This window comes from Manis javanica, chromosome 5, assembly GCF_040802235.1.
Source record: "Manis javanica isolate MJ-LG chromosome 5, MJ_LKY, whole genome shotgun sequence".
Taxonomy (NCBI): domain Eukaryota; kingdom Metazoa; phylum Chordata; class Mammalia; order Pholidota; family Manidae; genus Manis; species Manis javanica.
The window spans coordinates 4,453,427-4,467,491 of NC_133160.1; the positions used below are offsets into that span (position 1 = coordinate 4,453,427).

General features: G+C 50.0%; 1 protein-coding gene across 1 annotated transcript; it reads left to right on the forward strand.

Annotated features, from left to right (window-relative positions):
• Positions 1-2,766: 2,766 nt before the first annotated feature.
• ANKRD60 (ankyrin repeat domain 60) lies at positions 2,767-13,502 on the forward strand. Its single transcript, XM_073238085.1, has 4 exons — positions 2,767-3,036; positions 7,230-7,360; positions 8,896-9,061; positions 11,183-13,502. The coding sequence occupies exons 1-4, from the start codon at positions 2,892-2,894 to the stop codon at positions 11,485-11,487; spliced, it is 747 nt and encodes a 248-aa protein (XP_073094186.1). The 5' UTR covers positions 2,767-2,891; the 3' UTR covers positions 11,488-13,502.
• Positions 13,503-14,065: the final 563 nt, after the last annotated feature.

Below are 14,065 nucleotides of genomic sequence, written 5' to 3' on the forward strand. Positions count from 1 at the left end.
TTGTACCTGCTGAGGGAGGAGAGATTTCTGAAACTCTGGTGCTGTGCACTCAAACAACCCCTTTCCCATCTGCATGCACCAGGGCTTTGCTGCGCTGGGGGCTAGTTCCCAGTGGCCGGGCCGCGCCACGCTTCCGTGCCCCTACCTGCCCGATCAGGAAGTCTGTGAAAAAGTTGTGGAACCTGGTGGCTAACTGGATAGGAGGGTCTCCATAGCATCGGGTTGTCTGTGAGCGGTTTGTTTTCTTCATTATGGAGTATATTATTTAAAGCCACCCCTCCCCCAGATACAGTAGTTTATTAGAAGCTTTTAGGTCTTTAATGGACTTGCATAATTGGCTTCCCTTATGCTTTCCTATAAAATATGGTTTATAGTATTTTATTTTTAACTGAAGTACTGTACGTATGTAAATAAATAACTCTTGACAGGAAGATAACATATTAATGTAATATTAGCTTCCTATCAGTGAACAGAATAAATACATCATTTAAATTTATGCTCCACTTTGAGTTGCTGCAAATATAGCCCAATTTGTTTACTTTTGAAAAATGTGATAAATCTACTAAAGAATGATTTCTGGCAGTCTTTAAACATTGTACTTTTATTATAAACTGTACTTGGAACTTTCCCTGAAGCACTCAGCCCTCCCCTTCTTGCAGGAGTTGTATCCATAAGTTTATGTGTTGGCCTCTTCAGAGGCATAGAACTCAGGAGGGCAATTGATCATTAAGATATATGGATATTAACTTTATATCTAATGCTTTAGAATTAACACAAAAAATAGTTCTGATGAGTCCATATACTTGCCCACAAATACCGGTGATTTGGGGAGTTAAGTTATGATACTCTTCAACCTGATTAGACAGAACTTAGATTTCCTGCTTTTAAAATTCAGAGAAAGATGCTATAGAATTCAAACAATTTTTTTATTCATTAGTAATTCAAGGGTTTATCGACCTTTGGTTAAATTCTGCATGCATGTATGCGCACGTTATTTTTCTTGTTTCTATCTTTATTTTCTCAAAGGCATAAGGGAAGGAAGGAGCAGCTAATCTGAGGCCATGAGTGCAAAGGGTGTTTATCGGACATTTCCATTTTTTCTTTGGATCTTTTCTTTGTCTTTCTTTCTCTCTCTCTCTCTCTCTCTCTTTTTTAAATAAAATTTCTGGAGCTATATATTGAATTTCCTGGTATACAGGATGTTCTCCCCCTCCTCCAAATACCACTGAGCTGATTTTTAAAAAGACAGGAAGGAATCTACACTGTGCCAAAAAAAATAAGATACATTTGGGAGAAAGTCACACTGTAGCCAGGGTAACATTGTGACACCTTCAGCAAAGAGTGAGTTAATAAATCGGAGATGACTTATTAAGAAAAAAACTAAATCAATCCATCTTTTGTTCATTACATGCCTAAAATAGATAGACGGAGATACTGTTTGGCTTCAGTAACAAGCAATTTTTAATTTTTTTTATGGCCTAGAAATTGAGATTGTCAGGTTGTTAAAGTCTGTTGATCTAGCAGCAAGTAGATAATTCAGCTGGACTCTTCTGTGCAGAGCTTAATTTTCTATTAAGAAAAAAATCAGCTTCAGTTTGTGTTTAATGTATAGAATTTGCTGAATCAAATGTGCTTGTACAAACTGTAGAGACTCCTCAGCAAATAATCTGACCTTTAAATTTCAATTTATACATTAAGTGTTCTATTACATGAATACTTTTCCAATATAAAGATTTTTTTTGTGATTCTCATTTCTCTGTAGAAAATGTGTGTAAAGCTCATATTTTATTCTTTTGTTTTTTTGATAACAACTGAGATTTTTCTAAGGCTGTTCTGGTTTCCCTTGTCATTGTCCCCTGCCACTGCCCCCATCATTTTAGCTCCTTATGTATTAATTGTTCACAGGTACAGGAGTTGAGTGTTTGTGATTTGACCATCATACTTCCTGTTTCCTGGAACACTTGGCCTCCTCTTGGGTGAATTAATGGAAAAGTACAAGATGGGTTTGTCACAGAGAGAGCTCCTTGAAAGGCATCTTCACAGCAGAACCATCTCGGCCTTTCCCCAAGGGGAGATTTCTCCCCTTGTCAAGTGTTTTCACTCAGCACCTTTCTCACTCCAAGATTAGGAGAGCATTTTCAAAATGGATGGATTTTGATGCAGCTTTGCAAATTTTCATGCAGGTCTATTATCTCCCACCTCCTGAGTGGCGAACTATTGGGTTTCTCGCCGTCAGGTTCGGGCCCAGATCTGCTGAAAGGAGTCCTATTTCTGCAATATTGGTTTTTCATTCATGCTAGAAATACGATTTTTAAGCATGACTAAAAACTGCACTTTACTACTCTCTGTAGACGATGCATGCAGTGATGATTTGGAGCGTTATTCACACAATTCCTCCAGGTAGTTGGCACGGAATTGAGTAAAGGTGGTATTTTACACAGTTACGGTGACGAGGCCGTGGTTTCCTAACAGCGGCCCGCAGCCGCCTCTTTTTCCAGGGTAACGGAACAGGGTAGCTTGGAAGCTGCGAGGAGTCGGGACGCGCCGGTGCTGGGCCTGCGGGGGGCGCGGGGGCGCGCGGCTTCTGCCCTGATCTCCGTCCATCTGACGGTTTGACGACGCGCCCTGCCCTCCACCCTTGGGGAAGCGGGGCGCCCGCGCCCGCGCCCGCGTGGAGACGCCGCCGAGCCCTGCGGGGCGCGGGGGAGGGGCGGCGGGCCATGCGGCGGGTGGCAGGGGACGCGGCGGGCCGGCAGGGCGCACGGGGGGTGGGCTCGGAGGGCTCACGGCCCCTCCCCGCGCAGCCCCCGGCGCGCACCCGCCGCCCGCCTCCACGCGGCGTCCCGCAGGCCCCGAGCCTGGCGGCCGACCTGGCCCCGGACGTGTTCGCCATGCGGGTGCTGCTGGAGGAGACGGCGGAGCTGTTCCGCGTGACCAACTGCCACAGCGACATGACCGTGCGGGAGCTCAAGGAGGAGCTGGACCTGCTGGCCGGAATCCCCTTCAACCTCCAGCGGCTGCAGTACCTGGACCAAGGTGGCCCCTGCCAGCCCCGTGCCCCCACGCGGACTCCCTCTACAGGGGCACCCAGGCCCCTTCTTAACCTGCTGACCCCGAAGGGAAGCTGCCCACATGAGGACCCGAGATGTTGAAACATGACCCCATGCGCTAGAAACCCCAGGTGGAGAGGCAGCACAGGGACTTGAGCACAGAGGGACTTCCAAATCTGGCGAAGAGGACCACATTAGACGTCAGATCTCAAGGCAGACGCTGTCCGCAGCAAGACCCTAATCCTCACATGGGTCCTGCCTATAGTAGGGCTCCAGTCCCAAAGTGAGCTGTCTAGTTGGACCTGCCAACCCTGAACAAATCCTGTCCATGTCAGGAGCCCACATTCCCAAACAGACGCTGCCACAGCAGGATCCCTCAGAGACCCAGACCCTGCAACTCCCCAAGTCTTCATCAGGGACCCGAGTCACAAAGCCAGCAATGCGCATTCCAGGCTGCAAGCCTGAAACAAAGCCTGCCCTCAGCACCCCCCCTCCCCCAGCCCACCGCAAACCTGCTCACGTTAGGGCCCCAAGCTCAAGGCTCCAGGCTCCCTGCTGGACCTGTGGGCACCAGAGCCCTAGGTCCTCCAGCTGGCCATGTCCATGCAACGATGCCAAAGCCCAAAGCATGCTCTGCTTACCCAGGACCCCAAAGCCCAGAACAGACCTGCCCAGGACTGAGCCCCAAGTCCCCAGGTAACCATGACTACCTCAGAACCCCAACTCTTCTGACAACTGTGTCCACTCCAGGATGCTGAAGCTCAGAACAAACCCTGCCCACTTCAGGACCCTATAACCAAGAACAAACCTGCCCAGGACAGAACCCCAAATCCCCTGGCTAACCACGTGGCCACTGGACTCCTAAATCCTCCAGGAGCGGAGTCCACCCAGGGGCACCAAAGCCTGAGACAAGCTCCGTCCACCTCAGGGCCCCGTATCTCTCCACACTGTGTCCATATTTGAATCTCAAACAGACACCTAAATCTCAAAGCAGTTCCTACCCAGATCATGACCCTAAATCCCAGAACCCACTTCTGAGCCCATGATCTCTAACCACTTCGGCATCTAAACCCCAATCCCTGAGTGATTTCTGTCTAGGTAAGGATGCCAGAGCCCAGAATAAACTCTTCCCACATGTGAACCCCAAAATCCAAAGCCAATCCTGCCCACATCTGAAAGCCAGTTCCCAAGCTCACCATGACTACACCAGAACCCCAGTTACAAGCAGTATCTCCAAAGCATGAAACAAACTACCTGCAGTACTCAGGTCAAACCTGTCTACACCACAGAAACCATGTCTACACCAGCACTCCAAGGTTTAAGGCAACGATGTTCATATAAGGAAGCCGAAGTTCAAAACAAGCCTTGCCTACATGAGGACCCCTAAACTCAAAGCAAACTCTGCTTGTATTTGAAACCCAGCTCCTCTGCCAACCTTATCTATACCAGGACCCCAAATTCTAGGCCAAACCGTGCCAATATCAGAACCCTAATTCTTACAGCAGAGCCGGTTGCCGCTGGGACTCCAAATCCCAGGGTAGACCCGTCCGACTGCTCGTTCCCAGTCGCCACACTGCCCAGGGCTCCACCAGAACCCCTGGTCCCAAAACAAGTCCTGCCCACACGAGGACTCCTCATCCTAGAGTAGACCCTTCCCATGCCAGGACCCCCAAACAGAGAGCAGACTGCCTTCATCAGAGCCCCAAATCCAAGCAAACTCTGCCCTCGTCAGGACCCCAGGTCTCAAACCCTGTCCACATCTGAACCCCCAATACCGGCATTAACCCAGTCCTTATCGAAACCCCAAATCTCAACCCCGTATCCTTGTCCACATCAAGAGCTTAAAGGCCAACTGGGATCCGAACCCAGCTCCCAGAGTTCCCTGTGGCCAAATCCGGGCCCCAAGGCCCCCTATCCAGACAGATACCATGGGGGAGGCCCCGAGGGGAGGGCAAGGGCCCTACAGCCCAGTCTCTCCTTCCCTCACTCTTCCCTCAGCCTGAGGACCTGGTTGTCCCTGTCCTGCTCTTACAGTACTTAGGCTAGGAGAACAGGAGCAAAGCCCCGAAGTCCCACCACCTCCCCACCCGGTTGAAATCAACACAAAAACCCTTCAAGAAAAGGAAGATAGGAAAAGCTCTCAGGGCTGCTGACGCAGAGTGTGAACAGCCGGTACTGCAGAGGGCCTGCAGCTGCACTGCAGGGGCCGGGAGCTGGTGGAGGCGGAGGGATCCGAGCAGCAGGTCTCCACAAGCTGCGTTCCCCGGCCCTGCCCCGCCTGGGCTCAGGGGCCGGCTCTGTAGAGCAAAGCCTTTTGACTCCAGAATCCTCAGCACCACTCCCCACGGAGACAGAAAATGACTCGGGAAACTCCAAATGCCTATGGACGGCCAAAATGCCTCCCTTTGCTCTGTGTGGAATAGGTTAAGCATTTTTCATGACATATTTATGTGGCTATAGTAGTATTTGGAAGATGGCTTGGGGCATTTTTGATGCTCTATTTGGGAAGGAATGTATCTGAAACACAGTGTGTATTTAACTAGTTAAAAATGAAGGGAGCTCTTGAAGGACTTTTAAGTAAGAGTTCCAAAACAAGTAATTCGAGAAAATTACATGTCCTGAACCACAAATGTCTGGCATCCCTTCTGTTAATTTATTTTCACTGATGAGCTATTCTGAGCAATAAATTCAAGAAAGCTAAGAGGCAGTGAAAGAGATGGAGTGACTTAACACCGATGTCACAGTCCTATCATTCAGCAAGCACTTAGCAACTGCTAGGAGCCTGCCCTTTCCTATCGCTGTAATCCTTACTGTTGACAGCAAGCGAGAGAGAAGGTGCTGCTGCGTTGATAGAAGAAATTTGGGCTTCTGCCTGTAAATAACCAGCCAACTCCTCTGTACCCCCCTTGCAGGTTGCCAGGGAGGGTCAAATGAGATAATGTGTGTGTAAACCTGAGAGACACAAATCTAAAAGGGGTGAGCAAATTTGAGGATGAGGGTCGCCCTTACCATCTGTTGGCAACTTTAATAATTTATTTAGCTGCTGATAATTAGTATTTGTCTAAGCGAAGGCAGTTGCTGCCTGCCTGTAGAAAGAGAATGTGCTCTGATTTCTGTAGGAGCTGCTCAGCATGTGTGAATTGCACTCTTGTCTTTCTTGGGAAACACAGCTTTACTCAATTTTTTCAAAGTTGTTAGGAAGTCAAGTTGTCTTGCTTAGACTAATTACTGATTATCTTCTGTGTTAGAACCACAAATAAGACCCTAATTAACAGATTTGCTAATCACTATTCCCTGTCTGCATCCACCATCCTGAGTTTCTGGTACCCAAAGGACGCCCACGGAGCCTGGAGTGATGCATGTGGCGCTGGAAGGGAGGCAGGTCTGGCTGGAGTCCTGGTTTTGCTATTTTTTCTAGCCATGCGAGCCTCGGTTTGCTCATCAGCAAATGGGGAAGACAAATCTAGCTTGTCATGAGGACTGAAGAATGTGCACAGCATTACGATGCTTACATTATTATAGGTCTTCAACCCCCAGGGGCTGCTTGGCAGCATCTGGAATCATTTTTGATGGTCCCCCCAGATGTGTGTGCCACTAGCTTCTAGCGGGTGGAGGCCAGGGATGCTGCTGAAACACCCTACAGTGCCCAGGATGGCCCCACAGCAAAGATTGATCCAGTCCAGAGTGTCAATAGCGCCAGGGGTTAGAAATGCTCCTTCAGACTGCAATCTGCAAGATCCAGTGCACATTGGTCATTGTCACCTCTTTAGTCAATTAATGACAACATTGCCAAGAGTTAGTATTTTAGTTTACCATATATAACTTTATAACTGCATGCATGGTGTCTGTAATACATAGTTACTTCAAGTTTACATAGCTCTATTTGCCTCATAAAATGACTACTGACTCATGTATTTTTTTGTAATAGAACAAGTTATAATTACAGAATATTATAAATCCTTGCCTTTATTTTTGGTTTAGCTTCTATTCAAGCTGAGTGAAATTAATTTTTCTAAAAAGCATTAATGACCACAAACTTCTGCAGCATCATCAAATGAGATTAGTGTTCTCCGTTCTAAAATTATCTTTGTGATGCTCAAAGTCAGATAATCTCTTAACCAATGTAATAGTTTATCTTTAATACCTTTTCTTTTTTAAAGAAAAAATTATTCCCCATAGGAGTTTTGATGGATGATACTACACTCAAGTTCCATGACGTTGTTCCTGGTGGAATTATTTCATTATGTGTCTGGCATTATGATGGATGGACCGAACTGATTTTGGCAGCTGTGGAAGGGGATCCCAGTAAGGTGTTTTCATGCTTCTTTACATGGATATTGCACTTCACGGAGCAACCGTAAACTGTGTGTGTGCGTGTGTGTGTGTGTGTGTGTGTGTAGTGGGAAGGGTGGGGAGAGAATTACTTAGTCTGGAATGTGAACATTTGAGTAAAAGTTTCAGACTAGGGAAAAAGATAGTAAGGACTCATGTCATAACGGTCAGATACTGTATCAAGTGTTTCCATTTTTGTTTTGGATTTGCAGTTTCACTGTGTTCACCTATTTGTGATTTATAACCCACTCATCCTCCCACCCCCTCACTCAAAGGAATCAGGGCAGTGCATTTCCTATTCGTGTATGCGTTTGGCCACAACGATCAACTCCAGATAACCTGGAGGTGCACAGCCTGAGTCCTAGTGCAGAAATCCTCAGGGCGGCCTGCCCGCCCCCGAGGCCCACAGGCCACATGCTGCTTGGAGGTGCCGCAGGCGCCGACTGCCTGTCGGGCCTTGTGCTTGGCCCTCCGTTGGGCTCTGGAATGGGGTTGGCGGGGAGGAGGAGGCCACCAGGATGTCTCCCAGCCCTGAAGGTGGATCACTCAGACACAAGGGGCAAGTGTATGTTCTCTCGAGAAAATAAACTCGGATGGAAAGTTATAAGCTTATGGGAAAGAGGAGATGGAGGTTCCTTCCCGCTGGGAAAGGGGTCCTGGAAGGCTGGGAGCAGGAAGGGAGTTGGGGTTAGGTGTGGGGAGGCAGGGCCGGAACCCCAGCAGACCCCCTGTGTGTGTGCCTGGCTGAGAAGCAAGGGAGGGCCAGCCTCCCGCTGGCATTGCCCCTTCCAGACCCTTCCCTGCATTGCTGCTCCTTCTTCCTCTCTGCCCCCGACCTTCGTGCCTGGCTCTTGCTGTGGACTTGAGGTCATCCCCTCCCGCCTCGAGGCAGAATTGTCGCTGGTGGGTGCCCTGGCCGCTCTGCCTTCCCTGCCGTCCCCACACCGGATGCCTGGCCTCTGGGACAGAGTCCCTCCTCTGGGACAGGAGTGCGGAGTCTTCCTTCTGTGAGCAGAGCTTAATTCACCATGAGATGCTTATGTACGGGGCTATAATTCATCTGTGAGTGGAGTTCAGATTGTTCCAGAAGTTAACGAGACAATGGACCTGAAAATAGATCGGAAGGCCAGAATTCATCGTCTCCAGAGAAGTTTATTCCTCTCTGGGGAGGCCGTTTTGTGTTGGCTGGTGTCTTCCTTAAAGGCCACAACCACCTTCCTCTGGACACCCAGAAAAGCTATTTTCTGTCTTCAAAACAGTGACAGAAAGAATTTCCTGCCCCCCCCCCCCCCCCCCCGCCTCCTGATTGTAAACTCGTATTTCCTGGACATGTATAGCGGGTTAAACAATGCCATCCCCTTGGGGCTTCCCAGCGTCCCCACTAGAGTTTGCCCCTGTCCGTTCCCATCATCAGCCCCAACTGGGCACCGAGCACACGGTCCCTGGGGCCAGGTGGGCCAGCGATGTGAGCTAACGCAAAGCCACTGTGTGTAACCCTGTCTGTCCCGCACAGCTGTCTGGCCTGGGTGTCACTGAAGATTGTTGCTACCGAACTGCAAACTCACAACATTTTGATGACCTTGAGTGGAAGAAATGGGTATCTCAGAGAGCGTTTGTGGCATTGTATATCACCGCACACAGAGGCCACTTGGATGCTGTGCAGTACCTTCTAGAACACGGTAATTCTGACAGACAGGAGAGTGTGTTCAAGAGTCGGAGGTCTGTTGCCTGTCAGGGGACAGAGTGGCTTGTCCTCCTAGTCCCTGCGACAAAGGCTTCCTGGACCCGCGACCTCCCAGCCCCCAATCACAGTCCCCGCCAGGCTGCCCGGTCCCACCTGAGGTGTCTTGGTGTACATGCTTCAGAGGCTGCGTCTCTCCCCTCGGCCAGGTCTCAAGAAGTTCTGTCTGTGTGGGGAGAGCGTCAGGGCACTAAGATGCCAGAACAGCCTGCCCAGCTTCACCGGACACACTGCTGGGGTATTCCCAAACCGAGTTATTTCTGCCCCACCTGAAGCTGGGTTTCTGCAGTGGTCCGGGCGGTCAAGTCCAAAGCCGGCATGGCTCTCTCGGCCAGCAGGGCCTGGCCACTTTCTCCAGGACTTTGAATTAGTGCCCTCAGAGGACAGTTACCCCATACCCTGGTTTCCTGTCTCCTCTACCAAAGGGCAAGTTGCTGTCTCTCTCATTCTGTCTATAGAAATAAAAGCCTTAGCCTGCATTGTTTCTGAATTAAAGGATTTTGCCTGAGATTTTGCAGAGTATACTTTATTTTCCCTGGATGTAGGATATTTTTTGTAAAAGTGGTCTATTGATTGAGGTGTAGACCATTCCAGAACAAAGGACAATAGCTGCAGACAGCCCAGGTCATGGCCTTCCTCGGGAAAAGGAGGACGGAGTTGAGGTGGAATTTGGTCAATGGCTTGAGGCTCAGAAGGGAGTTCCTCTGAGGGTCTCTCATGCCAACTTGCCTTCAGTTGAGACCCCTTCCTGCCTGTGGCCTTGACCCCATCCTCTCTGTTCAGTTGCTGCTGTTTCCCCGACTTCCACCAGCCCCAGCAGGAAAATATCTGAGAGGCTCGGGCAGGGGAGCAGGCTGGCATCTGTGCAGGGTGGAGGTTTTCCCGAGGGTATTCTGCTTTCTGCACTTCGCCTGTTATAAGATGAAATATGGGCTTTTCACAGCCCAGCCGTCCTTTAAGCTCATAAAAAGTCATTTTCACTCTGATGGAACTGTGATGTATTTGAAAGTACCGGTTAAAAAATTAGCCAGCTTTGCAAAGTTTTCTGTCCTTTGCAGACAGCTGCTGCAAAGAGGCGCCATGGCCAAGGCTGGGCGTTATGAGAACCTATTTAAAACTTTACCTCACTGACCAGCCATAGCTCATGAAAACTGACTACTGAAATGTCAGATGCATGTCATTGAATTGCCTTGTTTTCTGTGTCATGATATTTGTTACCCAGAATTTGATTCAATTCAACAAGTCCGTATCGGACACCTGTCATTAGCCATCCGTCTGCGGGAGGCAGTGAGGGATTCAATGGAAGTGAAATCTGTCCATGAGTCAGGCTGCCTGTGGTGTCATTTCCCCAGCGCCTGTCTTCTCCAGGCATCATGCTACGTGCTGGGGATGAAAACAGCGCCGAGCAAAACAAGTGTGCTTCCTGCCCTCGTGGAGTTTATGAGGGGAAGTCAGCAAATTATTACAAATAAGTAATTCTGTGGTCAGCAAGGCACGGCATGTTCTGAAGATGCAGAATGTCTCCTGAGCATCTGCAGGGGAGTCCTGGGGAGGGGGGCTGAGGAAGGCTCTCCTGAGGAAGGGAATGAAGCCTACGGAGGGATCCAGTTAAGCCCCAGGGAACAACAGGACGGCTGTCTTCAGCATTTACAAAGGGCCTGGGGCCGAGGAGGGAGCAGGGCAGACTCTAGGGATCAGGACAGCAGGCGGTGTCCCGGGGCGCAGAGAAAGGGAGCACAGGCCACAAAGCTGGATGCTGACAGAGGAGGGGTGGGACAGGGCACAGAGCCCAAGGGCGGTGGACGCCAGCAGTGGGATTTGAGCAGGAGACACGTTTGAGGGACATCAGTGGCTGCAGACTGTGTGCTGGGGGTAGGGGTGCTGCAGTGCCCCCTCCCTTATCCTGGGTGCCAGAGGTGGGGAGCAGTTGTTAATTCTCCCAAGCACAGCTTTCATCTCGGCCCCTTCCTAGGGGGCTTCTGTACTTGACTGTGTCTTTGAAGGTGGGGCTCATGGCCACGAGGGTGGCCGTCCCTCAGCCAGCTTTCTTATTTTGCAGGAGCCAGCTGTCTCAGCAGGTCCCCCGTGGGCAGGACACCCCTGCACGTGGCTTCAGCCATGGGCCGCTCGGACTGTATAAAGCTCCTGCTCAACTATGGGGCCTCCATCCATGGCAAAGATGCCAAGGGGGAGACCCCCATTTCCATAGCCCGCCGCCTGCAGGGTGGGCACAGCGAGCAGAGAATGATACTGTTCTACTGGATGGCCAAGTTGGGGGTGAAGCAACCGGTGGACCTGGTCCCCAACGAGGCTTTTCAGAAAGTAAAACATGGGATCGGCTCCAAGAAGAAGAGCAAAACTTAGCCCCCCCTGGGAATGTTTGCATATCAAAGCTGACTTGAGTAACTTTTCAGAGTTCAAATCCATTGCTGCTCTCCCAGAAACAGGAAGACACAGCAGTTAATCTGAGTCAGACCCTAAATGATCTGCCCTGCTTGCAAATGGACTGGGGAGAGAGTTGATGGAAGGAGGTTACAGACCTATCAGGCTCTGATGCCAACCTTTAAATTTCAGCTGTTTGTACTCTGTATGCGATCATGCTGCTCAGGTGAGGGGAACCAACCGCCTTCGCTCCCGCCCCCAGCCCGTCTACGCACTGGCCCAACAGGGCTAAGAGCAGTAAGAGGACAGCAACAGTGTCACACAGAACAAGTGCTGGCAAGTGTCAGGAGGTTGGTGCATGTGGGCTGGGCATCTGTTTGTGAAACTCATGGAACTAAATGCACCCTCTGCTGGTAATGTTCCAGAAGTTTCCCTGAGTCATCTTTGAGGGGTCTACTGCTGAGGTGAGGGTGGGGGCTGGGGGGACGAAGCTGCCAAGGAGCAGCAGAGAGATTGTTTCTTTGCACGCATTCCCCGCCAGGGGTGCCCTGTGACTTGGTGACAGGTGGTCAGTTGGTATTGGATTTGGAGGAGACAGTGTAAAAGCTGGTGATGAGCTTGGAGAGAGAATCAGAGCTGACTCTTTGCATCCTTTTATCTCATCCTCAGTGGTCCAAGCCACCCCCATTCTCCCAGCTTTCTCCTTTCCTGCTTGAACCTAGGTGGCATCATTTTTCCTATGCTTAGTTCCTGGCTCTATGCCTCGCAAAAGCTACCAGCCCACAGGGTTGCAGCCTGCCATGTGGGTGAATCACCTGGGCATGGGATACTGGAGGGAAAGGGGAGGACTGGGGCAGGCTGACGTGCACACCTCTGAAGAGGGTGCCAGGATTCAGCTCCCACAGAAATGTGAGCCCAAGGCTGCTCCATCTTTCCAGAGCTTTCCAGCATTGAAAATCTGGCTTTTTGGTATGAGTCCTGATTTTTAAGTGTTGGCTTGAATGTTTTAAAGCTAGTGGTATGGTATAAAAGGACTGGAAGATTTCAGGCACACCTAGGGGACTGCCCACTGTCGTCAAACTCTGACTTGTTCCCCTGAAGACACTGGCAGCAACAGCCTAACACTCATTGGAATGTTCCAGGGTTCAGAAGTCACACGGCAGGAATGGCGTCGGGTCCTGCTGGGTGACAGGTATGGTCCACCCCCCACCCCACAGCCAGGTCTGTTTCTCTAAAGCCCTGTACCCTGACACAGCTTGTGGAAACAGCCCATGGCAACCGTCCCTCGACCACTGAAGTCCTGGTTTTCAAGCGGTGGGACAAGCCGCTGTATCCTGGCCGCCCTTCTTTCTGACTCACATCCCAGGAACTGGATTCACTTTTACATGAATTGGTGCCATTTCCTGCTGTCAGGGCCAGTAAGATCTGTGTTGATGATGTGGTTTTATACTCAGTAGACCTGGCTGTACCCAGCTCAGCAACCTGTTTGACAAATAATAGTCAGAAAAAAAATGTAGCTCAGCATCAACGATGTCAAAACTGAGATCTTGTTTTTTGGCAAACGTTCTCCAAAGTCAATAGGTGGATATGAAAGCAACACTGCCGACTGGTCGGTTCATTTAGCTAATGAGGTGTGCCCTGTGGGGGACGTGGGCGCCCTTTTAACTTAACAAGCAGCGTAACTCAAAGTCATGCGTTTGCCAGGAGCTCTGCTCCACTGTCTTTGTTGTTAGGAGGGCCCACTGCCTGACGCTTGTTCCCAAAACTTTGAAGGCAACCACTCTACCCTCACACGCCCCTAATTCAATTAAACTCTTGGCCAGAAATTGGGCAAGTTCCAAACTCTCTGTGGTGACATTTTGCTCAGTCTGTGGTGGAGTCATATTAATACAGCTGTAGGTCTCTGGGGCCCTTTGTTATAGAAAATCTTAACATCTCATCCATTATGTTAAAACAAGCCTGCTTCACATACTAAATAAAATACATCCACAGCCATAGAAGAGTTGATGTGCAGTTGGTCACAACCATGGTACATTTTGTAGATATCTCATTAAACATTTATTTTCAAGTGTTTTTTCTTGGTCATACTTTGGAGCCAACAGAAAATCAATCATTTTGAGGGGTTGATCACAAACACCTTTGCAGAACCTTGAAGTCCTTTTAGGCTCAAGGCACTGAGGATGGCCTTCAGTGGGGAAACAGCTGTGGCCTGCAGTGACCCAGGTGGGCCTCACCTCTGCATGGAGAGGGGCCAGCTTCCTGTGGACAGTAGCCACTGGCCGTCCTCTGGGTAGGATATCCAGGTCCCTTCTCATCTCCTGTCTCCCATACGCTGGGCTCCCAGTCACCAGAGCAGAAGGGCTCCCGGGGTAGTGTGGAGATGCAGGGTTTGGGGACAGTGTGGACCCCAGGTGGCAGTTTCTGGTCCCTCCCTGTGGCCTTTGGCAAGTTCCCTACTGCTTGAGCAGCAGTCTTCTGTAGAGAAGGATGGAGGGGAGTTGTGGCGCCTGGTCCCTGAGGTTGTTGGGGGCCTGGGAGGTAGGAAGTGCTCAGTATGTGC

Coding starts and splice junctions, on each gene's coding strand:
- ANKRD60 (XM_073238085.1), top strand. CDS start 2,892: ATGCGGGTGCTGCTGGAGGAGACGGCGGAGCTGTTCCGCGTGACCAAC. Junction 3,037..7,229: donor GCTGCAGTACCTGGACCAAG/GTGGCCCCTGCC, acceptor TATTCCCCATAG/GAGTTTTGATGGATGATACT. Junction 7,361..8,895: donor TGGAAGGGGATCCCAGTAAG/GTGTTTTCATGC, acceptor TGTCCCGCACAG/CTGTCTGGCCTGGGTGTCAC.